Source organism: Pantherophis guttatus, chromosome 7 (assembly GCF_059756535.1).
Source record: "Pantherophis guttatus breed Tessera chromosome 7, ASM5975653v1, whole genome shotgun sequence".
In the NCBI taxonomy this organism is placed as follows: Eukaryota; Metazoa; Chordata; class Lepidosauria; order Squamata; family Colubridae; genus Pantherophis; species Pantherophis guttatus.
This window is the reverse complement of record NC_142069.1, coordinates 3,442,670-3,468,093: the sequence shown is the minus strand read 5'-3', so window position 1 is coordinate 3,468,093 and position 25,424 is coordinate 3,442,670. Positions and strand designations below refer to the sequence as shown.

The following is a 25,424-nucleotide window of genomic DNA, read 5'->3' as shown; positions in this document are numbered from 1 at the left end:
AGGGGAGGAGGAGGAGAAGAGAGGGAGTAGGAGAGGGAGGGAAAAGAGGAGAAGGGAGGGGAGAGGAGAGAAGGGAGGGAGGAGGAGAGGGAGGGAGGAAGAGAGTGGAATGGAGGGGAGGGGAAGAGGAGGAGAAGAGAAGAGGGAGGGAGGAAGAGAGGGAGGAAGAGAGGAGAATGGAGGGGAGAGAGAGGGTGGGAAGGAGGGAGGAGGAGAGGGAGGAAGAGAGGAGAGGAGAGGAAGAGAGGAGAATGGAGGGGAGAGGGGAGGGGAGGAGGAGGAGAAGAGGAGAGGGAGGGAAAAGAGAGGAGAGGAAGAGAGGAGAAGGGAGGGGAGAGGAGAGGAGAGACGGGAGGGAGGGAGAAGGAGAGGGAGGGAGGGGGAAAGAGAATGGAGGGGAGAGGGGAGGGGAGGAGGAGGAGAAGAGGAGAGGGAGGGAAAAGAGAGGAGAGGAAGAGAAGAGAAGGGAGGGAAGAGGAGAGAAGGGAGAGAGGGAGAAGGAGAGGGAGGGAGGGGGAAGAGAGAATGGAGGGGAGAGGGGAGGGGTGGAGGAGGAGAAGAGGAGAGGGAGGGAGGAGGAGAGGGAGGGAAAAGAGAGGAGAGGAAGAGAGGAGAAGGGAGGGGAGAGGAGAGGAGAGACGGGAGGGAGGGAGAAGGAGAGGGAGGGAGAAGAGAGAATGGAGAGGGGAGAGGGGAGGGGAGGAGGAGGAGAAGAGAGGGAGTAGGAGAGGGAGGGAAAAGAGGAGAAGGGAGGGGAGAGGAGAGAAGGGAGGGAGGAGGAGAGGGAGGGAGGAAGAGAGTGGAATGGAGGGGAGGGGAAGAGGAGGAGAAGAGAAGAGGGAGGGAGGAAGAGAGGGAGGAAGAGAGGAGAATGGAGGGGAGAGAGAGGGTGGGAAGGAGGGAGGAGGAGAGGGAGGAAGAGAGGAGAGGAGAGGAAGAGAGGAGAATGGAGGGGAGAGGGGAGGGGAGGAGGAGGAGAAGAGGAGAGGGAGGGAAAAGAGAGGAGAGGAAGAGAGGAGAAGGGAGGGGAGAGGAGAGGAGAGACGGGAGGGAGGGAGAAGGAGAGGGAGGGAGGGGGAAAGAGAATGGAGGGGAGAGGGGAGGGGAGGAGGAGGAGAAGAGGAGAGGGAGGGAAAAGAGAGGAGAGGAAGAGAAGAGAAGGGAGGGAAGAGGAGAGAAGGGAGAGAGGGAGAAGGAGAGGGAGGGAGGGGGAAGAGAGAATGGAGGGGAGAGGGGAGGGGTGGAGGAGGAGAAGAGGAGAGGGAGGGAGGAGGAGAGGGAGGGAAAAGAGAGGAGAGGAAGAGAGGAGAAGGGAGGGGAGAGGAGAGGAGAGACGGGAGGGAGGGAGAAGGAGAGGGAGGGAGAAGAGAGAATGGAGAGGGGAGAGGGGAGGGGAGAGGAGAGAAGGGAGGGAGGAGGAGAGGGAGGGAGGAAGAGAGTGGAATGGAGGGGAGGGGAAAAGGAGGAGAAGAGAAGAGGGAGGGAGGAAGAGAGGGAGGAAGAGAGGAGAATGGAGGGGAGAGAGGGTGGGAAGGAGGGAGGAGGAGAGGGAGGAAGAGAGGAGAGGAGAGGAAGAGAGGAGAATGGAGGGGAGAGGAGAGAGAGAGGGAGGGAGGAGGGGAGGGAGGAAGAGAGGAGAGGAGAGGAGAGGAAGAGAGGAGAATGGAGGGGAGAGGAGAGAGAGAGGGAGGGAAGGAGGGAGGAGGAGAGGGAGGAAGAGAGGAGAGGAGAGGAAGAGAGGAGAATGGAGGGGAGAGGAGAGAGAGAGGGAGGGAGGAGGGGAGGGAGGAAGAGAGGAGAGGAGAGGAAGAGAGGAGAATGGAGGGGAGAGGAGAGAGAGAGGGAGGGAGGAGGAGAGGAGAATGGAGAGGAGAGAGAGGGAGGGAAGGAGGGAGGAAGAGAGGGAGGAAGAGAGGAGAGGAAGGGACGGGAGAAGGGGGAGAAGGAGATGAGGGGTAGAGTTCGGGGGAGAAGAGAGAAGAGGAGAGGACAGGAAAAGAGGAAACAGGAGGGTTGGAGGAAGGAAGCAAAGGGAGGGAGGGAAGGAAAGAAGGAAGGAAGGAAGGAAGGATGGATGGATAATGGAAGGAACAAAGAAAAAAGAAGGGATGTGGACGCCATGATTTCAGTCCCTGATACAAAACCTTTCTCCCAAATACTGTGGTCATTTTTAAAAAAAATTTACCTCACGCTCCTAAACTCCACTTTCATGTTGTGGTAGGTCGTCCCTCCCTCTGCAAGGAACCAGGAAACCCGGGATGTTGTGGTGTCTGAAACAACAACCAGCTCCCAGAAAAATCGGGATGGGCTGGAAGTTTGGGAAACGCCTCACGTCCCCACAACGCCGAAGAGAGCTGAGCCTCGGGATGGAAGAGGGGAACCTTCTCAAAACGTCCCCGCTGAGAGCAAGGAGGCAATTTTGAGGAAAGACACCAAGGTAAAGTTTCCACACGGCCATTCTACATCTCACAGAATTACAGGCTGTCCTCGACTTACGGCGCCCGAAATTTCTGTCGCTAAGCGAGACAGGTGTGAAGTGAGTTTCGCTCCATTTTACGACCTTCCTTGGTACACACGATTTAGTGCTTAAGGGACTAAGTTAGAAAGTGGGAGATGGTGAGTTCTAGTCCTGCCTTACTAGGCATGAAAGCCAGCTGGGTGACTGTGGGCCAAACGCCAGGAGACGGTGAGTTCTAGTCCTGCCTTATGTATGAAAGCCAACTGGGTGACTGTGGGCCAAACACCAGGAGACGGTGAGCTCTAGTTCCATCTTAGGCATGAAAGCCAGCTGGGTGACTGTGGGCCAAACGCCAGGAGACGGTGAGTTCTAGTCCTGCCTTATGTATAAAAGCCAACTGGGTGACTTTGGGCCATTCACCAGGAGATGGTGAGTTCTAGTCCTGCCTTATGTATGAAAACCAACTGGGTGACTGTGGGCCAAACACCAGGAGACAGTGAGTTCTAGTCCTGCCTTATGTATGAAAACCAACTGGGTGACTTTGGGTCAGTCACCAGGAGACGGTGAGTTCTAGTTCCATCTTAGGCAGGAAAGCTGGCAGGGTGACTTCGAGCCAATCCCCAGGAGACAGGGAGTTCTAGTCCCACCTTATATACGAAAGTCGCGCATGGGTGACTTTGGGCCATTTGCTCTCCCTCAGCCCAAACTACCTCACAGGGCTGTTGTTGTTGTGGGCAAAATAGGAGGAGTGTGTGTGTTCATCGCCTTGAGTTATTGGTAAAAATAATAAAGGCGGGATACAACTAAAGAATGGAGGGGTACAAATAAATGAGTGAGTAAATGAGTGAGTGAATGAGTGAATAAACAAACAAATAACAAATAAATCAATCAATCATAAATAAATAACGAAAGAAAGAAAAGAAAGAAAAGAAGGAAGGAAGGAAGGAAGGAAGGAAGAAAGAAAGAAAGAAAGAAAGAAAGAAAGAAAGAAAGAAAGAAAGAAAGAAAGAAAGAAAGAAAGAAAGAAAGAAAGAAAGAAAGAAAGAAACCATCTCACCTGTGATGCTTTCCTGCCTTATGGGCATCAAAATAGGAGGAGCGTGCGTGTTCATCACCTTGAGTTATTGGTAAAAATAATAAAGGCAGGATACAAATAAAGAATGGAGGGGTACAAATAAATGAGTGAGTAAATGAGTGAGTGAATGAGTGAATAAACAAATAACAAATAAATAAATCATAAATAAATAACGAAAGGAAGGAAGGAAGGAAGGAAGGAAGGAAGGAAGGAAGGAAGGAAGGAAGGAAAGAAAGAAAGAAAGAAAGAAAGAAAGAAAGAAAGAAAGAAAGAAAGAAAGAAAGAAAGAAAGAAAGAAAGAAAGAAAGAAAGAAACCATCTCACCTGTGATGCTTTCCTGCCTTATGGGCATCAAAATGAATCCTTTGTCAGCAATTATTGCAGTGTCCACTAGAGGGCAGTCAACACATAGATTCAAATCTGGCTCACTCCTCTTAAAACGGAATTATTTTACACCTATCCAAGATTCAGGTAGGAATCCATTCCGGTGATAGGATCTACTCAAAAATGGCAGCGAATGGAGATCATGAGGATCCTGGTGAAATTGAACAGGACACCCCACAGAGGATTCCTTGTAAACAGAAAAAAAAGAAAAAGAAAAAAAAGAAAAAAAGGATTCCAGCTCAGCCGTTTTAATTGATGGAATTACTTTATAAGGAATCCTCAACTTACGACCTGTTGCTTAGGCACCATTAGAAGGAATCTGACCCATCCGAAAAAGGGGATTTATCATGTGGATTTGAGGTTCCTCTCTCCAGTGGGGTAAAAAAAAAAAAAAGAAAAACTTTTCTGCAAACTTTTCGCCAACTTTATCAACTTTTTTCCCAAAAAAAGATCCAGAATTTTTTTTTTCCCAACGGCAAGGAAACCTTAGAGATAACAATTCCAACACCCATAATCCCCTCCTGAGTTCTTCCTGTTGGATTTACTTACAGGTGGTCCTCGACTTACGACCGTTGTAACAGTCCCATGGTCACATGTTCAAAATGCAACTGCTTGGCAGTTGATTCATACTTATGATGGTTGCCATGTCCCGGGGTCACATGATCCCTTTTGTGACCTTCTGACAATGGGGAAGCCAGATTCACTTAAGGACCATGTTAGTAACTGAACCACGGCAGGGATTCACTTAATCACTGGGCCAAGAAAAGTCATAAAATGGGGCAAAATTCACTTAACGAGTGTCGCACTTAACAACTACATTTTGGGCTCACTTGCGGTCGTAGGTCGAGGACTACCTGTCCTCCTTCTCATGCATTAGTTATGGATGCAACAACACTGGTGGCTTTTAAGAAGAGACTGGACAGGCATTTACAGACTAATGAGAGTTGGAAGGGACCTTGGAGGTCTTCTAGTCCAACCCCCACCTCAGGCAGGAAACCCTACACCACTTCAGACAAATGGTTGTCCAATCTCTTCTTAAAAACCTCCTGTGATGGGGAAGGAAGGAAGGAAGGAGAGGGGGGTGGAAAGGAAGGAAGGAAAAAGGGAGGGAGGAAAGGAAGGAGGGAGGAAGGTAGGAAGGAGGGAGGGAGGGAAGAAAGGAAGGAAGGAAGGAAGGAGGGAGGGAAGGAAGGAAGGAAGGAATGAGAGGGGGTGGAAAGGAAGAAGGAAAGAGGGAGGGAGGAAAGGAAGGACGGAAAGGGAGGGAGGAAAGGAAGGAAGGAAAGAGGGAGGGAGGAAGGAAAGGAAGGAAGGAATGAGAGGGGGTGGAAAGGAAGAAGGAAAGAGGGAGGGTGGAAAGGAAGAAGGAAAGAGGGAAGGAGGAAAGGAAGGAAGGTGGGAGGGAGGGAAGGAAGGAAGGAAGGAGAGGGGGTGGAAAGGAAGAAGGAAAGAGGGAAGGAGGAAAGGAAGGAAGGAAAGAGGGAGGGAAGGAAGGAAGGAAGGAGAGGGGATGGAAAGGAAGAAGGAAAGAGGGAGGGAGGAAAGGAAGGAAGGAGGGAGGGAGGGAAGAAAGGAAGGAAGGAAGGAATGAAGAAGGAAGGAGGGAGGGAGGGAAGGAAGGAAGGAGAGGGGATGGAAAGGAAGAAGGAAAGAGGGAGGGAGGAAAGGAAGGAAGGAGGGAGGGAGGGAAGAAAGGAAGGAAGGAAGGAATGAAGAAGGAAGGAGGGAGGGAGGGAAGGAAGGAAGGAGAGGGGGTGAAAAGGAAGGAAAGAGGGAGGGAGGAAAGGAAGGAAGGAAGGAAAGAGGGAGGGAGGGAGGAAAGGAAGGAAGGAAGGAAGGAAAAAGGAAGGAGGAAAGGAAGGAAGGAAGGAAGGAAGGAAAGAGGGAGGGAGGGAGGAAAGGAAGGAAGGAAGGAAGGAAGGAAAAAGAATAGCAGAATAACAGAATTGGAAGGGACCTTGGAGGTCTTCTAATCCAACCCCCTACACCACTTCAGACAAATGCCTGTCCAATCTCTTCTTAAAAACCTCCAGCATTTCTACTACAGGGAGATACGGAGCAGTAATTGCGAAATAAAAGAGAGAAAATTCTCACAAGCCTTGTCACCTTGTCACCAAATAAATAGGATGAACAATCACTGTTCACCTACCAGCACTTTTCTGAAATTTCCCTGGAGTTGACACCCCCATTTTTGAGGAAAAATAATAGCTAATATTATCTTTCATCGTCATGTCAGCCTGGCGTTAAGTGAATTCACAGCCTGACGGTGAAGATCGCAGGCAGTCTTGTTTTCGTGAGTTCGGGAATGAAGATGGACGGCGGGTTTTTTTTTATATATATACGAACGTAAGATAAATCAAAATTACTCGGGCAAAGAAAGAAAATGGCCGACAAGATCCTAAGGGATAAGGCGATTTCCATCTCCATCAAAGAGATCAGTTTTCTTTGAATCGTTTTTCCCAGTTTTCCTAACAATACTTTCCCGCAGGAAAAAAATATATACCGTATTTTTTGGAGTATAAGACGTACCTTTTGCCCCCCCTAAAACGGGGTGAAAATTTAGGTGCGTCTTATACACCGAATGTAGCCCCGCCCCCCACTGGCCCCCAACCCTTTTGCCTCTGCCTCCCAGTAGTTTACCTCCTTGCAGCAAGTAGCAAGAAGAAGAAGCTCCTTTCAGCTTCAGCACAGCCTAATTAGCACAAGTTGATTGGATCGGCCTCCCGACTCTCAGCTGTTTTGCTTTCAGCTGTTTTGCTCTCAACTGTTTTGCGCGGGCTTCCGCTGTTTACTGCAAGGAGGTAAATTGCTGGGAGAGCAGGTTTTTTTTCTTGTGCTAATCAAGCTATGCTGAAAACGAAAATGAAAGTAAAGCAGGCTGTTTGCTGTTTGCTGCAACGAGGCAAAATTGCTCAGAGGCAGAGGGAGATTTCTTTTTCTTCTTTTCCTCACCAAAAAAGGTAGGTGCATCTTATACTCCGGTGCATCTTATACTCCGAAAAATACGGTACTTCTTTCATTATTCTAATATTTAATGAAAGCATTTCATTAAACTTTGGCTGTGAAAGCTGGATCTTGCAAAAAAAGGGAGGGAAAGAAAAGAAACAGCAGTGGGTTTCACATTATGTTACTACCGGTTCGCCCCACAAGCGCCCGGTTCAAACCAGTTTGTTCTGTCCCCCTTCCTCACACAGGCAAGCGTAATACCAAGCACGCCTGCCAATATTTTATTAGGTAAACAGATTAGGATTCTTGGCAGACCAAGGATTTGGCAGCAGACTGCCGAATGCCTGCCAAGACCGTTTTCACTCCCGTAAAGCAGAAGAGGACTTATCTTCAGTCCGTTCCAGGAGCAACAAATTATCCACCACACAAGAGTTTAGTCAATGTTCCATCCAAAATATATCCAAGCCGAATTTCAGCAATCACGATGTGACTTTCAGGGTTTAACTTTGTCCGTCACAAAGCCTGAAGAGCAATCCCACCCACTTTTATTCCTGGTGGGGCGTGGCTCCGTGACTCAGCTCAATCTCTGGCCCTCCCACGCCTCTTCCGTTGCTGCGCACGCTTCTCCCTCCGACGCTGCCTGGGATCAAGCCAGGATTCATCCTCCTCGCTCCCTATCAATTGGTGCTCCGATATGCCTTCCTCCTGGGAGGAACATCCCAGGCTGTTCCTCCTGGCCTTCGGATGGAACCTGAGGCATTGCCAGAGAGGAGGGTCCTGGAGAGGGAGGCCTTGCCAGTTCCTCCCCATCACCTTCTGAGTCCTCTTCCTCTGTTAGGACAGGCTCGGGAGTCGGGGTCACAACACCTGTGACTGCCTTCTGCGCATGTGCTTTGCTCTCTCGCGCGTCTTCCGCGCATGTGCCCAGCCTCAAAAATGTGCCTAAATAGGATGGAATAGAGCCGGGGCGGGGGGGGGGGGCAGGCCCACCCATGATTTCCGCTACCGGTTCAGGAGAACCGGTCCGAACCGGCTAAATATCACCTCTGAAAAGAAAGACATATGAAGGAGGATTTGGAGAAGATTATTAGGAGTATGATGGAAGTCAAGGAAAACCAGTTATTTAGTAGAAAGATACAGGGAGTCCTTGACTTACATCCGTTCGCTTAGTGACTGCTCAAAGTTACAACGACATTGGAAAATGTGAACTTACAGTCGTTTTTCACACGTTTTACCGTTGCAGTATCCCCGTGGTCACTTGATCAAGATTCGGAATGCTTGGCGACGGGTTCATATTTATGACTGTTGCGGTATCCCAGGGTTACTTGATCCCCTCTTGCGACTTTCTGACAAGCAAAGTCAAACGGTCACTAAATGAATCGTCGTGGCATGTATTTATGATGGTAGCAGTATCCCGGGCTCATGTAGTTGTAAAATGAGGGGGTGGGGTGATGACTTAGAGGCGAAGCTCTCGCCTCACCATCAGGAGGCTGTGAGTTCGATCCTAGGTAGAAGCAGATATTTCTCTCTCTCTGGGCACACTGAGAATTTATCTGCTGAACAAAACTCCGCACTGGCGACAGGAAAGGCATCTGGCCATTAAAACACTCTGCTAGCTCCGTTCAGCTGCCCAGACTCCACCTCGCAAGGGATTATGGGGTGGTTAAAACAGGATGATGTCGTTGTAAAACGAGGACTGCTTGTACGGCGCACAGATTCAAATCTAGATTTTAAAAGAGATTCCCACTCGGTTACCTATGAAACCGGAGCAGGAAAACCTGGTTTAGATCCTAAAGATAAAGATCAAATTCACACACACCTCGCTCCGGTTTTGAAATTAATTGGAATGGCAGGACAACAAATTAAAACGGAGGAATCCGGGGAGTTCATCGTGGGTAGAAATTGGGATTTTTTAAATTCCTCCCTTGCCTCCGGCTGGTGTGATGTTAAAAATACATTTGCATATTCGCTTGTTAGGGGAACATTAATAAACATTTTGCTCCGAGTCACTGGGGCCCAGCCGAAGCTTAAGTCTCTTTTTAAGCAAGGAGTAATTTCCCAAGCCTGCCACAAACCTTAAGACAAAAGCAATTTTCTCCTATCTTAGACACAACAGTGAGAGTTAACGGCAAGAGAAGTGGAATGAGCTAGAAATCCGCTCATGGTTAGATTTATCAGTTACCGTATTTTTCGGAGTATAAGATGCACCTTTTTCCCCCCCTAAAAGGGGGTGAAAATTTAGGGATGTCTTATACACCAAATGTAACCCCAGCCACCCACTGGCCCCCACCCTTTGGTCTCTGCCTCCCAGCAATTTACCTCCTTGCAAGCAAACAGGAAGAAAAAAACAGCTCCTTTCAGCTTCAGCACAGCCTAATTAGCACAAGTTGATTGGATCGGCCTCCCGACTCTCAGCTGATTTGCTCTCAGCTGTTTTGCGCAGGGCTCTGCTGCTTGCTGCAAAGAGGTAAATTGCTGGAGCAGATTTTTTTTTTCCCCTTGTGCTAATCAAGCTATGCTGAAAACGAAAATGAAAGTAAAGCAGGCTGTTTGCTGCAACGAGGCAAAATTGCTGGGAGGTAGAGGGAGATTTCTTTTTCTTCTTTTCCTCACCAAAAAAGGTAGGTGCGTCTTAGACTCCGGTGTGTCTTATACTCTGAAAAACATGATATTTATTTAATTTGTATCCCGTTTTTATCATTTTTACAAATAGCTCAAGATGGTTAACACACACCTACCTCCTCCTCTTTTTCCCCACAACAACAACCCTGTGAATCTCCATAGACAACAACCCTGTGAGGGCTGAGACAGAGAGGGACTGGGCCAAAGTTACCCATGCTTAAAGCAGGACTAGAACTCACCGTCTCCTGGTGATTGGCCCAAAGTCACCCAATTGGCCTTCATATCTAAGGCAGAACTAGAATTCACCGTCTCCTGGTGATTGGCCCAAAGTCACCCAACTGGCCTTCGTCCCTAAGGCAGAACTAGAATTCATGGTCTCCTGGTGATTGGCCCAAAGTCACCCAGCCGGTTTTCGTGCCTATAATGGGACTAGAATTCACGGTCTCCTGGTGATTGGCCCAAAGTCACCCAGCCGGCTTTTCAGCCTAAGGTGGGACTAGAACTCACCATCTCCTGCTTTTTAACCTGGTGCCTTATTCCACGGTCTCCAAATTTGGGGACTTCAGCTTGCAGAATTTTTTAGCCGGCTATTTTTCCTTTTTTTGCTGCGATCGTTGTAAATCCACACCAGCTCCCAAGAGCCAGAATTTTGACCATGTGACCGTGAGGAAGCTGTAATGGTCGTAAGTGTGAGGACCGATCCTAAGACACTTTTTCAGGGCTGGTGTCACTTCAAACGGTCACTAAACGAATGCTAGTCAGTTTTGGGACTCCCTGTCAGGGGTGGGGCTGCTGGGAGTTCGCAGAGGTTCGCGAAAACCTCTAGTTAAGATTCTGTGCAGTTCGGAGAACCCCCAAATCCCACTCCTGGCCGACCCCTCCCACCCAGCCCCTCCCCTCCCGGGAGTCCCCACGCGGCCCATTTTGGATGCAGGTAAATGCAGGGCGCGCACGGAGTCTCGGGGGGGGGGGCGAAAAACGGGCTACCGGAAGTTCAGGAAGGCCAGAAATGGGCCCGTTTCTGGCCTCCAGAGGGCCTCCGGAGCCTGGGGAGGCCATTTTCGCCTCCCAGAGACATGAAAAAAGCCTCCGGAGCCTGGGGAGGGCCCTATGTTTTGGCTCCCTCCGATCTGTTTTGATTTTTTTCTCCTTATCTTTTGAGACTGAATTGAAAAGACAGTATAAAATGTCCTTTTAGTAGAGTTCCTTCATTTTCCTTCTTTCTTCCATTCCAAAAATATGTCACGGTGTTTTCTACTCGCTGGGTCAAACGATTCATTCAATCTCTCAAGAGAAGATTTGGGGAAGGCACAGGTTTTAATATCTTTCTCAAACAGCCCCGGGTGCGTCTTTCTTCCTTTTCGAATTCAATACCAAGCATAATTATAAGTCTCAATTGGTCATAAAACGCTGCCTTTTTCCACCCACAAGCATCTTCTTTAATCCTAATTTTGGAGGAGTTTTAAATCACTGCGGCCTTTGATGGGCAGCGCGCATTAAACTGGGGATTAAGATCAAGTAACTTTCACTAATTAGCCATCCTTTTAAATTAAACACGAGGGCTATAAAATCACCGAGCGAGGGCTTCCCTAAAAGCCCATCCTGGTATAAATTTCTAGAACAATTGGTGATGATCAGCTTTTTCCATCCAGTGTCTTCGAGACGGTTAATTTCTCCGACAAGCGCCGGTAGTCCTCGACTTACGATAACAGTTGGGCCAAATACTTCTGTTGCTAAGTGAGAAATTGGTTAAGTAAATGGGAGGAGAGGGGTGAGCAGAAGAGAGGGAGGGCAGGAGTGGAGAGGAGAGAGGGAAGGAGAATGGTGGAAGAGGAGAGGAGTGGAGAGAGGGAAGAAGAATGGGGGGAAAAGTGGAGAGTGAAGAGGAGAGGAGAGGAGAGAGGGGAGAAGAATGAGGGAAGAGAAGAATGGAGTGGAGAGGAGTGAAGAGGGGGAAGGAGAATGGGGGAAGAGAAGAAGGGAGTGGAGAGGAGTGGAGAGAGGGAAGGAGAATGGGGAAAAGAGGAAGGGAGGAGTGGAGAGGAGAGAGGGGAGAAGAATGGGGGAAGAGAAGAAGGGAGAGGAGAGGAGAGAGGGGAGGAGAATGGGGAAGAGAAGAAGGGAGGGGAGAGGAATGGAGTGGAAGGAGGAGAAGGAGAATGGGGGAAGAGAGGAAGGGAGTGGAGAGGAGAGAGGGGAGGAGAATGGGGAAGAGAAGAAGGGAGGGGAGAGGAAGAGGAGTGGAGAGGAGAGAAGAGGGAGGGCAGAAGAGGAGAGGAGAGGAAAGGAGAATGGGGGTAAGAGGAGAGGAGGGGAGGACAGGGGAGGGGGCAAGAGAGGGGAGGAAAATGATGGAAGAGAGGAGGAAGGAAGGGAGGAGGAGAGGAGAGAAGAGAAGAGAGGAGTTGATGTGGTGTTGTGTATATTACAAATTACTCTTGTGTCTCCCACATTCCTGTTAGAAAACAGGCAGTTTTACCCAGAGGTGCTTCATAGGAAACATTGCTTTCTAAATGGGGAATTGTAGCTGGAGGCAAGATTTTATTTCAACACAAACAAGCCCATAGAAGAGAATATCGGTCACTCAGGGTTGAACCATGGAGTCCTTGGTGCTCTCTGAGCTGGGGTGGTTCTTGCAGATGTTTCATGGCCCAAATAGGGAACAATATCAGTGCTAGAAGGGAGTGGAGTTTATGGAGGAGGAGGAGGAGGAGGAGGAGGAGGAGGAGGAGGAGGAGGAGGAGGAGGAGGAGGAGGAGGAGGAGGAGGAGGAGGAGGAGGAGGAGGAGAAGAAGAAGGAGAAGAAGAAGAAGAAGAAGAAGAAGAAGAAGAAGAAGAAGAAGAAGGGAGGAAGGAGGAAGGAAGAAGAAGAAGAAGAAGAAGAAGAAGAAGAAGAAGAAGAAGAAGAAGAAGAAGAAGAAGAAGAAGAAGAAGAAGAAGAAGAAGAAGAAGAAGAAGAAGAAGAAGAAGAAGAAGAAGAAGAAATGTGGGGTCCTTGGTGGTCTCTGAGCTTTGTGGCTCTCTTACAGATGTTTCATAACCCAACTAGGTAGCATCATCAGTGCTACAAGGAAGTAGGGTTTGCTCTATTTACACACAAGCTTATATACAACCACCCAGAGACATTCCTACGAACACTAACAGGGTATGGTGTGTGCGTCTCTCTCTCTCTCTCTCTCTCTCTCTCTCTCTCTCTCTCTCTCTCTCTCTCTCTCTCTCTCTCTGTGTGTACACTTGTATATAAACAGAGAGGAAAGTGCTATTCCCTCCTTGCACTGATGATGTTAGCTAGTTGGGTCATGAAATGTTTGCAAGAAAACCACCAAGCTCAGAGAGCACCCAGGGCCTCCATACCCCTTCCTTCCTTCCTTCCTTCCTTCCTTCCTTCCTTCCTTCCTTCCTTCCTTCCTTCCATGCCTTCCTTCCTTCCTTCCTTCCATGCCTGCCTTCCTTCCTTCCTTCCTTCCTTCCTTCCTTCCATGCCTTCCTTCCTTCCATGCCTTCCTTCCTTCCTTCCTTCCATGCCTTCCTTCCTTCTTTCCTTCCATGCCTTCCTTCCTTCCATGCCTTCCTTCCATGCCTTCCTTCCTTCCTTTCATGCCTACCTTCCTTCCTTCCTTCCTTCCATGCCTTCCTTCCTTCCTTCCTTCCTTCCATGCCTTCCTTCCTTCCTTCTTTCCTTCCATGCCTTCCTTCCTTCCTTCCATGCCTTCCTTCCTTCCTTCCATGCCTTCCTTCGTTCCTTCTTTCCTTCCATGCCTTCCTTCCTTCCTTCCTTCCTTCCTTCCTTCCTTCCATGCCTTCCTTCCTTCCTTCCTTCCTTCCTTCCATGCCTTCCTTCCTTCCTTCCCTCCTTCCTTCCTTCCTTCCATGCCTTCCTTCCTTCCTTCCTTCCTTCCTTCCTTCCTTCCTTCCTTCCTTCCTTCCTTCCATGCCTTCCTTCCTTCCATGCCTTCCTTCCTTCCTTCCTTCCATGCCTTCCTTCCTTCCTTCCTTCCATGCCTTCCTTCCTTCCTTCCTTCCTTCCATGCCTTCCTTCCTTCCTTCTTTCCTTCCATGCCTTCCTTCCTTCCTTCTTTCCTTCCATGCCTTCCTTCCTTCCTTCCTTCCATGCCTTCCTTCCTTCCTTCCTTCCATGCCTTCCTTCGTTCCTTCTTTCCTTCCATGCCTTCCTTCCTTCCTTCCTTCCTTCCTTCCTTCCTTCCTTCCTTCCTTCCTTCCATGCCTTCCTTCCTTCCTTCCTTCCTTCCTTCCTTCCTTCCTTCCTTCCATGCCTTCCTTCCTTCCTTCCTTCCATGCCTCCCTCCCTCGTCTCCACAAACCCCACTCCCTTCTAGTACTGATGATGTTACCTAGTTGGGTCACGAAAGCTCAGAGAGCACCCACCCAAGACAAGGCCAGAGGGAGAAGAAATGTGGACGGATCTGAACGTGGAACAAAGTATTAATTTGCAAAAGATGGCAGGCTCTGAAAAGTGGAGGGCATCAGAGGTCCCAGGAATCCCTGAAGCAGCATCAGGAGGACTGAAAAAAAAATCTATTTTGTGAAATTACAAAATGAGGAACAATTTGTGCTGGCTGCAAAAAAATAAAAAAATGAAAAATGAAATTAATCATCCTCATCTTTTTGGAGCCAAAAGGGACAGTTTTGGTTTTGTAGCTGAATGAATCAGAAATCACCTAAGGACGCTCTTCCAAAGAAGAGGACTTGTGAGGGCGTGACAGGATTGGATTGATTGATTGATTGATTGATTGATTGATTGATTGATTGATGGGCCATCGAATCAGTATTGATTCATAGTGACAATCCAGAAAGGCTCTGTCTGCATCTTGGGCTTTTTGGTCTTCCTATGATATACCCATTGCACTGTAATGTAGATTAGGCTTTTCTTCTCACATCTCTCCTTCCATTCTTCTTCCTTCCATCTCTCTCCCTTCTCTTCTCTTCCCTTCTTCCCTTCTCTCCTCTCTCCTTCCATTCTTCTTCCTTCCATCCCTTCTCTTCCCTTCTCTTCTTCTCACCTCTCCTTCCATTCTTCTTCCTTCCATCTCTCTCCCCTTCTTCCTTCCATCTCTCTCCCCTTCTCTTCTCTTCCCTTCTCTCCTCTCTCCTTCCATTCTTCTTCCTTCCATCCCTTCTCTTCCCTTCTCTTCTCTCTCCTTCCATCCTTCTTCCTTCCATCTCTCTCCCCTTCTCTTCTCTTCCCTTCTTCCCTTCTCTCCTCTCTCCTTCCATTCTTCTTCCTTCCATCTCTCTCCCCTTCTCTTCTCTTCTCTCTCCTTCCATTCTTCTTCCTTTGATTTCTCTCCCCTTCTCTTCTCTTCTCTTCTCTTCTCTCCTTCCATTCTTCTTCCTTCCATCTCTCTCTTCCTCCTTCTCCTCTCCTCTCCTCCCCCCTTCTCCTTCCCTCTCTCCTTGAACTGTATGGTTAGTTGTGGAAGGCCTATAAAACTGAGGTGGTAGGCAAAGGTGTATAAACTGACATGAGCTTTTTCTTGCCAGCAGGAGAAAGAGGCTGATCTCCAAGGACGAAGCATCCTCAGAGTTCGAAGGAAGGTGGAGAATTCGCACCCGCCTGTAAGAATTTCCTCTTCTTCCTCTTCCTCTCCCCGTTCCAGAAATCCTAAATCTGCTTTTCCACAACGCTACGTGTTCTTGTTGTCGTGCCCGTACAGGTCCACTCTCCAGGTGCTCTTGAAGTTGGGGAACCCCTAGTAGGACACTGGCGGAATTATGGGGTGAGTATGAAGCAGGACGGTGTATCTCCATAGATGTTAGAGGATGGAGCTGAGCAACAACCTCCCAATGGAATCCCTTCTCATCGGGGTAAAATGCTACCGGTTCAGACCGGTTCGAGCAAACCGGTAATAAAAAATGCTACCAGTTCAGGCAAACTGGTATTTCCAATGATCAGCTTGGCGATGATCAGCTGTTGGCGTGCGATTTATATTAGCTAGAATCGTCGGATTTCCTGCTTTCTAGCTAATTTAAATCGGGTGGCACAGCGGATTCCACACCCCCTCGCTGTTCTACTAACTTTGCAGACTCGGAAGGCTTCAAAATGTTCCTTTTTTAGCGCTGCACAGGCGCGACTCAGGCACACAGGCGCACAAAGCGTGTGCTCGGTAGCAGATTCACAGAACCGGTAGTAGACTTCAGAGGATTTCACCACTGCTCCTCATCTTATGACATTGCATTGGTCTGTCAAGGCTGGAAATAAACCTGGTTTGTTAAATTAGGGAGGTTCTCGGTCCTTTGGGTCCTGGTTGTCCCAAAGATTTTTTTTTAAGAGGCAACTGAACTTTCTGGTTTTTCTTTGAAGACGTTTCACTTCTCATCCCAGAGGCTTCTTCAGTTCTTCAGAGCTGAATTCTGGGAGTTGAAGTTCACCTCTCTTAAAGCATGCTGGCTGGGGAATTGTGGGAGTTGACTATGGAATCTGATTGCTAATACATTCTTCCTCCTGCAGATATTCATCATTTATTTAGTCGCTGACTCACTTGTTCATTTATTCATTTTTCTTTCAGCCTTATCCTGGAGCTCAAGGAGCAAAGAGGATTAAGGTAATATTTAACAGAAATGAAAAAAAAAAATGCAGCATTTCCTTCGGGATGTAAAAGCAACAGGACAAACCATGATCTAAATCCTGAATTCCTGTTTTCTCACGCTGAGATGGAGAAAAGAAAAAAAAATTAAAGAGAGCCGTTGCTGTTTCCCAGAGCTGAGAAGTACTTTCTCTCTGCTTTCCTGTCCGAGTCCTCTTCCCATCGATGGAAACCATCAGCCACGCTTTTATTAAATGTGAACATTTGCACCTCTGGCTAATGTATCAAGTTCTCTACAGAGGGATAGCAAGCATCAGGATCACTGGTCACAAAACATCTTCAAGAAAAGAACCGAGAACTCCACAGTTTTCCTCTTCCTCCTCCTTTACTTCACAAACCCCACTCCCTTCTAGCACTGATGATGTTACGTAGTTGGGTAATGAAATGTTTGGAAGAAAACAACCAAGCTCAGAGAGCAGCAAGGAACCCGACAGCCCTTCCTTCCTTCCTTCCTTCCTTCCATGCCTTCCTTCCTTCCTTCCTTTCATGCCTTCCTTCCTTCCTTCCTTCCTTCCATGCCTTCCTTCCTTCCTTCCATGCCTTCCTTCCTTCCTTCCTTCCTTCCATGCCTTCCTTCCTTCCTTCCTTCCTTCCATTCCTTCCTTCCTTCCTTCCTTCCATTCCTTCCTTCCTTCCTTCCTTCCATTCCTTCCTTCCATTCCTTCCTTCCTTCCTTCCTTCCTTCCATGCCTTCCTTCCTTCCTTCCATGCCTTCCTTCCTTCCTTCCTTCCTTCCATGCCTTCCTTCCTTCCTCTACACAAACCCCACTCCCTTCCAGCACTGATGATGGTACCTAGATTGGTAATAAAATGTCTGCAAGGAAACAGCCACCAACAACCACCAAGGGGAGCACCAAGGAAGCCACAATCCTTTCTCACAAACCCTACTCCCTCCTAGCACTGATAATGTTACCTAGTTGGGTAATGAAATGTCTGCAAGAAAACAAAGAAGCTCAGAGAGCACCAAGGACCCCGCAGCCCTCCCCTTTCTCTCTCTCCTCCTTTCTGAATTATTCCTGGCCTCAATTGATAAAACCGGTCGAGATAAAATAGGAGTCTATAGAACATTTCCGAAATAACACTAGAAACGTTTTCTGTCTTTTAGAAAGAAGGGCCAGCCTCGGTGGGCCTCGATTCTGCCTGCACCCAAAGTCAGAAGGTCAGCGTGCTTGTCCACTACACAACCTTTGTGTTTTATGAAAAATCTTGAGCTGGAGATGTCAGGGGGTGGGCAAAATCAATGGCATACTTCCCTCTCTGGGAAATTTGCCAAAACTGGATGCCCCTGCAAAACTTACCTTACCTCCTTTTTCTTCTCAGAAATGCGAGATAGACAGACAGACAGACAGACAGAGATAGAGATACATAGATAGATGATAAATAGACAGATGATAGAAGATACATAAATAGATAGAAAGACAGACAGACAGACAGACAGATAAAAGATAGAGATAGATAGATAGATAGATAGATAGATAGATAGATATAGATGATAGATAGATGATAGATAGATGATAGATAGGTGATAGATAGATAGATAGATAGATAGATAGATAGATAGATAGATAGTACATAGATACATAGATACATAGATAGATGATAAATAAGATGATTGATAGAAGATACATAATAGATAGAAAGGCAGACAGACAAATAGAGCCTTGATAGTACAGTGGTCTAAAGCACCCTGTAATTAAGACCAGCTGCCTGCAATTACTGCAGGTTCGAATCTCGCCAGGCTCAAAGTTGACTCAGCCTTCCATCCTTTCTAAGGTAGTAAATTGAGGACCCAGTTTGTGGGGGCAATAAGCTGACTTGGTATAAATATACAAAAGGATGAAGGCTATTGCTTAACGCATTGTAAGCCGCCCTGAGTCTCCGGAGAAGGGCGGCATATAAATCAAATTTAAAAAAAAAATAGATAGTTAACAGATAGAGATAGATAGATAGATAGATAGATAGATAGATAGATAGATAGATAATAGATGATAGATAGATGATAGATGATAAATAGATAGATAGATAGACAGATAGAGATAGATAGATAAATAAAAGATAGAGATAGATAGATAGATAGATAGATGATAGATGATAAATAGATAAATAGATAGATAGACAAAGATAGATGGATGATAGATAGATAGATAGATACATACATAGATACATAGATAGATGATAAATAAGATGATAGATAGAAGATACATAAATAGATAGAAAGGCAGACAGACAGATAGATAACAGAAATAGATAGATAGATAGATAGATAGATAGATAGATAGATAGATAGATGATAGATGATAGATGATAAATAGATAGACAGATAGAGTTAGATAGATAACAGATACAGATAGATAGACAGATAGACAGATAGATAGATAGATAGATAGATAGATAGATAGATAGATAGATAGATAGATATAATAACTTTATTGGCACTTTATAAAACTAATTGGCATACATTAAAATGAAATTCCATGGTATACAGCTCTCAAAGGGTCACCACCTCCTACAGAGAAACAACCCAGCCTAGTCCGGATGTAAACCTCTGAGGGATGTATGCAAAGTTCAGTCAAAGATGACTGAACTGAAGAACCAGAAGGCCCTTCGATCCTTACTGTCGCGATCGCCATCTTGACTTTTGCCTTGGGGGGGTGGGGGACGGAGTCAAGGCAAAGAGTTTATCTTGGTGACCCTCCTGAAACCTGAGTTCCCTAATTGACCTGTCCCTCGTGTTCAGGAGGACTGAGCTGGTGCTAGTGGCACCTTTGACCGAGTGCCGTGACACAGGGGTCTCCGGTGAGGTCCCACCAATCAGCGAAAGGATTTTGAGGATGCATTCAGGGTCCACGGGTCAATGAAAGACCTCGTGGTTGCATTGGGACAACACGATAAGCTTAGTTCTGCCTTCGCTTTGTCTTTTGGGATTCATGGGTTGTGTGAATGCTTAATCCTGGTGTCAGCTCGATGTCGATTGTGGTGCATCACCTTGCAAATCACGTTGTGGTGTGTTGGTTTTCTTGTGTCCACTGCAGGGAGAAAAGGGCTTTCCTGGAAACAAAGGGATCAAAGGCGAGAAGGTAGCTTATCATCATTCTCTACTACTTTTAATAGAATTACACAGTTGGAAGGGTCCTTGGAGGTCTTCTAGTCCAGCCACCTGCTCAAGCAGGAGACACTTTGTCATTCTCGACAAATGCTAGAGGTTTTTAAGAGGAGATTGGACAACCATTTGTCTGAAATCGTATGTTCTGTCCCCGTCTCACACATGCACACAAACAGACAGCCGGGGGTTAAATAAACTGGCAGACAACAAATTCTTTCAATAAGAGGATTGGCAACAACCCAGTAGCTGCTTGCCAAGAACTTTACTCATAAACAAGATACACACAGTTTAAGAATTGTCAAGTCCAGTCCGTAATTAAATCCAAGGCAGATAACGTTGTTTACAAAGATGCAATGTGACTCGATAGTAGTTAGTTTTGTCCGTCACAGAGTCTGAATGGCCACTTCACCCCCTTTTATACCCTGTGGGGTGTGGTCCAGTGACTCAGCTTAATCTCTGGCACACCTCTTCTTCTGTTGCGCGTGCTTATCTCTGTGACGCTGCCGGGGATCCAGCCAAGACTCATCTCCCTCATCACTGTCCACCTGTGGCTGCGTGGACGTGCTTGGCCCCGGGCCTATCTCTTGACCTTTGGCGGACACCGAAGGCATTGCCAGAGAGGAGGGTCCTGGAGAGGGAGGTCTTGCCAACTCCTCTCCTTCACTCTCGGAGTCCTCTCCTGCCGATGTCACAGGCTCAGGTAACGGAGCCACAACATCATATAGAGTTTCCTGCCTGAGTTTTCTTTGGACTAGATGTTGTGGCCCGTCAGCAACCTGTGCAGCTAGTAGCTGATTCCGACAGCGAGGAGGCTGGTGTGGTGCTGCGCCAGCAGCCTGTGCAGCTGGCGCTCGAGTCGGACAATGAGGAGGCTGGAGAAGATGTGGTGCCAGAGGCGGGGATTCAGCCAGGGCCTTCAGAACCTCCAGAAGCTCCTATAAGTGAAGAGGAAGAAGAGGAGGAGCCTCTTCTCGATGCACGGGCGCGCAGAGCTGCCAAAAGGCAGGAGAGGCTCCTCAGGAGGAGGTCTCCTCGAGAGTAAGGCTTGGGGATAATTGGCCACTCCCTTAGCCTATTTAAGGAGGAACGCCAACTGAAGCAATTTGCAGGGAACAACTTCGTTCACTCTCCTTCACGTCCTGATCTTAGTTCTCTTATGAGTTTCCTGCAAATTGCTTCTGGGCTTTCTGCCAACCATAGTAAGATTACGATTATTGATTCTTTGGATTCTTGTAGGCTGTTAAGAAAGTTAATTAACAGCCTTTGTTGGAGAAAGACTGATTTAATTTAGCAAACTAAGGTTCATACAGACTTTGTGTGTGCTGCGTTCTTTGGGGTCCGTCGCTGGGGCAGAACACGAGAAGACCTCCAAGTTCCCTTCCAATTCTGTTATTCTGTAAATGCTGGTCTCATCTCTTCTCCAAAGCCACCAGTGTTGGTGCGTCCACCACTGATGCACGAGAAGGAGGACCGATAGTCCTCGACTTACAACCGAAATTGAGCCCAACATTTCTGTTGTTAAGTGGGGCATTTCTTAAGTGAGTTTTGCCCCCTTTTTACGAACTTTCTTTGTAGATTAAGTGAATCTAGCTTCCCCATGGACTTGCTTGTTAAAAAGTCACAAAAAGGGGTCACATGACCCCTGGACACTGCAACCGTCTAAATATGAACCAGTGGTCAAGCGTCTGAATTTTGATCCAATGACCATGGCAATGTTACAATGGTCACAAGTGTGAAAAATGGTCATAAGTCACTTTTTTCAGCGATGTTGTAACTTTGGATAGTCACTAAACCAGTGTTTCTCAACCTTGGAAGCTTGAAGATGGGTGGACTTCAACTCCCAGAATCCCCCAGCCAGCAGCGCTGGCTGGGGGATTCTGGGAGTTGAAGTCCACCCATCTTCAAGCTACCAAGGTTGAGAAACACTGCACTAAATGAAACTGTTGAGGACGAGCTTCATATTTAAAGGTGCAGAGAGGAAGGAAAGGGTCGATCCTATATTAGGAAGTTGAATTGTCAGCCAGGTAGAATGGATTCAATATTTTGTTTTTTTGTTTTTTTCAGGGAGGCCCAGGAGACCCAGGAGAAGCAGGCCTGAAGGTAAGGGTCAAAAGGAAAAATGGCGTGGAAGTTTCTAGAAGAGCAGGCAAAGCTGGAGTGGTGGAGTGAAACAAGTCCTCAGCCTAGAGCAGTGATGGCTAACCTTTTTGCCGTCACGTGACAAAAGTGGAGGAAGCACGGGGGGGGGTCTCTCGCGCGTGTGTGCCCTGACCCATAATTCAATGTGTCCCGCACCCCCCCCCGTGCATGCGCGGAAGGAAGGAAGGAGGGAGGGAGGAAAGGAAGGAAGGAGTGGGGGGTGGAAAAGAAGGAAGAAAAGAGGAAGGAGGGGAGGGAAGGAAAAGGAAGGAAGGAGGGAGGGAGGGAGGAAAGGAAGGAAGGAGAGGGGGTGGAAAAGAAGGAAGAAAAGAGGAAGGAGGGGAGGGAAGGAAAGGAAGGAAGGAGGGAGGGAGGGAGGAAAGGAAGGAAGGAGAGGGGGTGGAAAAGAAGGAAGAAAAGAGGAAGGAGGGGAGGGAAGGAAAAGAAAGGAAGGAGGGAGGGAGGGAGGAAAGGAAGGAAGGAGAGGGGGTGGAAAAGAAGGAAGAAAAGAGGAAGGAGGGGAGGGAAGGAAAAGAAAGGAGGGAGGGAGGGAGGAAAGGAAGGAAGGAGAGGGGGTGGAAAAGAAGGAAGAAAAGAGGAAGGAGGGGAGGGAAGGAAGGAAGGAAGGAGGGAGGGAGGAAAGGAAGGAAGGAGTGGGGGTGGAAAAGAAGGAAGAAAAGAGGAAGGAGGGGAGGGAAGGAAAAGGAAGGAAGGAGGGAGGGAGGGAGGAAAGGAAGGAAGGAGAGGGGGTGGAAAAGAAGGAAGAAAAGAGGAAGGAGGGGAGGGAAGGAAAGGAAGGAAGGAGGGAGGGAGGGAGGAAAGGAAGGAAGGAGAGGGGGTGGAAAAGAAGGAAGAAAAGAGGAAGGAGGGGAGGGAAGGAAAAGAAAGGAAGGAGGGAGGGAGGAAAGGAAGGAAGGAGAGGGGGTGGAAAAGAAGGAAGAAAAGAGGAAGGAGGGGAGGGAAGGAAAAGAAAGGAAGGAGGGAGGGAGGAAAGGAAGGAAGGAGAGGGGGTGGAAAAGAAGGAAGAAAAGAGGAAGGAGGGGAGGGTAGGAAGGAAGGAAGGAGGGAGGGAGGAAAGGAAGGAAGGAGAGGGGGTGGAAAAGAAGGAAGAAAAGAGGAAGGAGGGGAGGGAAGGAAAGGAAGGAAGGAGGGAGGGAGGGAGGAAAGGAAGGAAGGAGAGGGGGTGGAAAAGAAGGAAGAAAAGAGGAAGGAGGGGAGGGAAGGAAAAGAAAGGAAGGAGGGAGGGAGGAAAGGAAGGAAGGAGAGGGGGTGGAAAAGAAGGAAGAAAAGAGGAAGGAGGGGAGGGTAGGAAGGAAGGAAGGAGGGAGGGAGGAAAGGAAGGAAGGAGTGGGGGTGGAAAAGAAGGAAGAAAAGAGGAAGGTGGGGAGGGAAGGAAAAGAAAGGAAGGAGGGAGGGAGGGAGGAAAGGAAGGAAGGAGAGGGGGTGGAAAAGAAGGAAGAAAAGAGGAAGGTGGGGAGGGAAGGAAAAGAAAGGAAGGAGGGAGGGAGGGAGGAAAGGAAGGAAGGAGAGGGGGTGGAAAAGAAGGAAGAAAAGAGGAAGGAGGGGAGGGAAGGAAAGGAAGGAAGGAGGGAGGGAGGGAGGAAAGGAAGGAAGGAGAGGGGGTGGAAAAGAAGGAAGAAAAGAGGAAGGAGGGGAAGGAAGGAAGGAAGGAAGGAAGGAGAATGAAGAGAGAAGGAAAAGGAAGGAAGGAGGGAGGGAGGGAGGAAAGGAAGGAAAGAGTGGGGGGTGGAAAAGAAGGAAGAAAAGAGGAAGGAGGGGAGGGAAAGAAAGGAAAGGAAGGAAGGAAGAAACAAACAAACAAAATTACTAGGTAACATCATCAGTGCTTGAAGTGGGGAGGAGGAACAACTGTGGGGTCCTTGGTGCTCTCAGGGTTTGGTTGTTTTCCTAAAGACATTTCACAACCCAACTAGCTAACATCATCAGTGTTAAAAGGGAACGGGGCTTGCATCCTGTTTATATACAGTGGCTTGCTATTAAAGAAAAGTTACTCTGGGAAGGTAAAGAGATGTGTAAAATTGCACTCTCCTTCCTTGGAGAATCCTCCTTGCTGCTATCCACAGTTTGCGTTTCATCCAGAGCAATTTTTACTCTACTGCTGGGTCAAACCGAATCCCTGGCACCACAGGGACTAGAAACTTGCCTTTTCCTTTTGTGTCTTGCAGGGAAGCAAGGGCAATGACGGTGAAATTGGTCAAAAGGTAAAAGAAACTAGATTTTAATGGGAGGAAACTGGGTTTTAAAGGGTTTTAAAAATTCTCTCTGTGTGAGCAAGCCGTTAAAAATAGCTGATTTAAGGGAAATATTCAATTTACCAGCCTGGTTTGTGCTATATGTTAGTTTATGTCCTGGTTTGCACAAGACAGCTATAAATGAACTGCATTGGGGAGGGTTTCTTTGCCTAAGCCCCAATAAAAACTAACCACAGTTAGCGCTAACCAAGATTTGCATGCTTACTATGTTTATTTATTTATATCCAGCCTCTATTATTTTTACAAATAGCTCAAGGCAGCAAACATATCCATCACCCTTTCCTCCTCCTATTTTTCCCACAACAACAAACTTGTGAGGTGGGTTGGGCTGAGAGAGAGGGACTGGCCCAAAGTCACCCAGTTGGCTTTCATGCCTAAAGCAGGACTAGAACTCACTGTCTCCTGGTGATTGGACTAAAGTCACCCAGTTGGCTTTCATGCCTAAAGCAGGTCTAGAACTCACTGTCTCCTGGTGATTGGTCCAAAGTCACTCAACTAGCTTTCATGCCCAAGGTAGAACTAGAACTCACTGTCTCCTGGTGATTGGCCCAAAGTCACCCAGTTGGCTTTCATGCCTAAGGTGGAACTAGAACTCACCCTCTCCTGGTGATTGGCCCAAAATCACCCAGTCGGCTTTTATGCCTAAGGTGGAACTAGAACTCACCCTCTCCTGGTGATTGGCCTAAAGTCACCCAGTTGGCTTTCATGCCTAAGGTGGAACTAGAACTCACCCTCTCCTGGTGAATGGGCCAAAGTTACCCAGTCGGCTTTCATGCCTAAGGTGAAACTAGAACTCATCCTCTCCTGGTGAATGGGCCAAAGCCACTCAGCTGGCTTTCGTGCCTAAAGCAGGACTAGAACTCACGCTCTGCTGGTAATTGGCCCAAAGTCACCCCGTCGGATTTTAGGCCTAAAGTGGAACTAGAATTCACCCTAACCCTAATAATAACATAAAAATAGAGATAAACATAAAAAATAGAGATAGAGATTAAAATATAGAGAAATAATATAAATATATAGAGAAATAATAACATAAAAATGTAGATGAATCTATTCCGAGTGGAGAACAATATCCTTTGTCTTAGCCTTCCACCAGAATTTGGGGGTGCCAATTGTCAGTGAGTTGATGTCTCCTCTCTCTCTCTCTCTCTCTTTTTTTAAATCTGCTTTCAAGGGTGAACCAGGTATTGGTTTCCGTGGTCCGGTTGGCCAGGCTGGAGCTCCTGGACGTAAGGTTGGTGCAGTGAAAAGCTTGTGGCCCTGTTTTTGATGATGTAGATTGGGCACCTAATAAATCATACTCTCAGGGACACCCCAGAAGATGGTCAAATCAATCCAAATAGCCATTACGATGTGTTGTGAAAAGGGGAGGAAGTTTGATTGCATGATAATAACTAAACTTTGGACTTTTTTTCGTTGTTCTGCCTCTGTTGGACCATCTAAATCTTCCTACAGATGTTCAGAGCAAGCAAGCGAGTAACTTTCAGTAAGGAAGAGAGAAGATAACATATTGTGGAGTTCTCAGTGCTCTCTCAGCTTGGCTGTTGGCTTGTAGACGTTTCGTGACCCAGCTAGATAACATCATCAGTGCTAGAAGGGAATGCGGTTTAAGGAGTGGAGGAATAGGAGAAGGAGGAAGGAAGAAGTGCGAAGAAGGAGGAGAAGAAGAAGGAGGAAGGAGAACTGTGGAATCTTTGGTGCTCTCTGAGCTTGGTGGTGGCTTGTAGACGTTTCATGACCCAATTAGATAACATAATCAGTGTTAGAAGGGAATGCAGTTTAAGGAGTGGAGGAATAGGAGAAGGAGGAAGGAAGAAGT

The 25,424-nt window shown here is 47.5% G+C and overlaps 1 protein-coding gene across 8 annotated transcripts in view; it reads left to right on the top strand.

Annotated features, from left to right (window-relative positions):
- Positions 1 to 25,424, top strand: part of LOC117658814 (uncharacterized) — a 131,485-nt gene that overhangs the window by 57,222 nt on the left and 48,839 nt on the right. For 6 of the 8 annotated variants that reach the window (XM_087873560.1, XM_087873558.1, XM_087873555.1 and 3 more), the window contains 9 exons: positions 2,222 to 2,437; positions 14,988 to 15,062; positions 15,161 to 15,223; positions 16,013 to 16,048; positions 17,196 to 17,249; positions 19,123 to 19,167; positions 21,258 to 21,293; positions 23,519 to 23,554; positions 24,780 to 24,839. In XM_087873560.1, the coding sequence (XP_087729686.1) occupies positions 2,222 to 2,437; positions 14,988 to 15,062; positions 15,161 to 15,223; positions 16,013 to 16,048; positions 17,196 to 17,249; positions 19,123 to 19,167; positions 21,258 to 21,293; positions 23,519 to 23,554; positions 24,780 to 24,839 (621 nt within the window). The remainder of the gene's footprint in view (positions 1 to 2,221; positions 2,438 to 14,987; positions 15,063 to 15,160; positions 15,224 to 16,012; positions 16,049 to 17,195; positions 17,250 to 19,122; positions 19,168 to 21,257; positions 21,294 to 23,518; positions 23,555 to 24,779; positions 24,840 to 25,424) is intronic. The other 2 variants (XM_087873559.1, XM_087873562.1) reach the window with 2 other exon arrangements.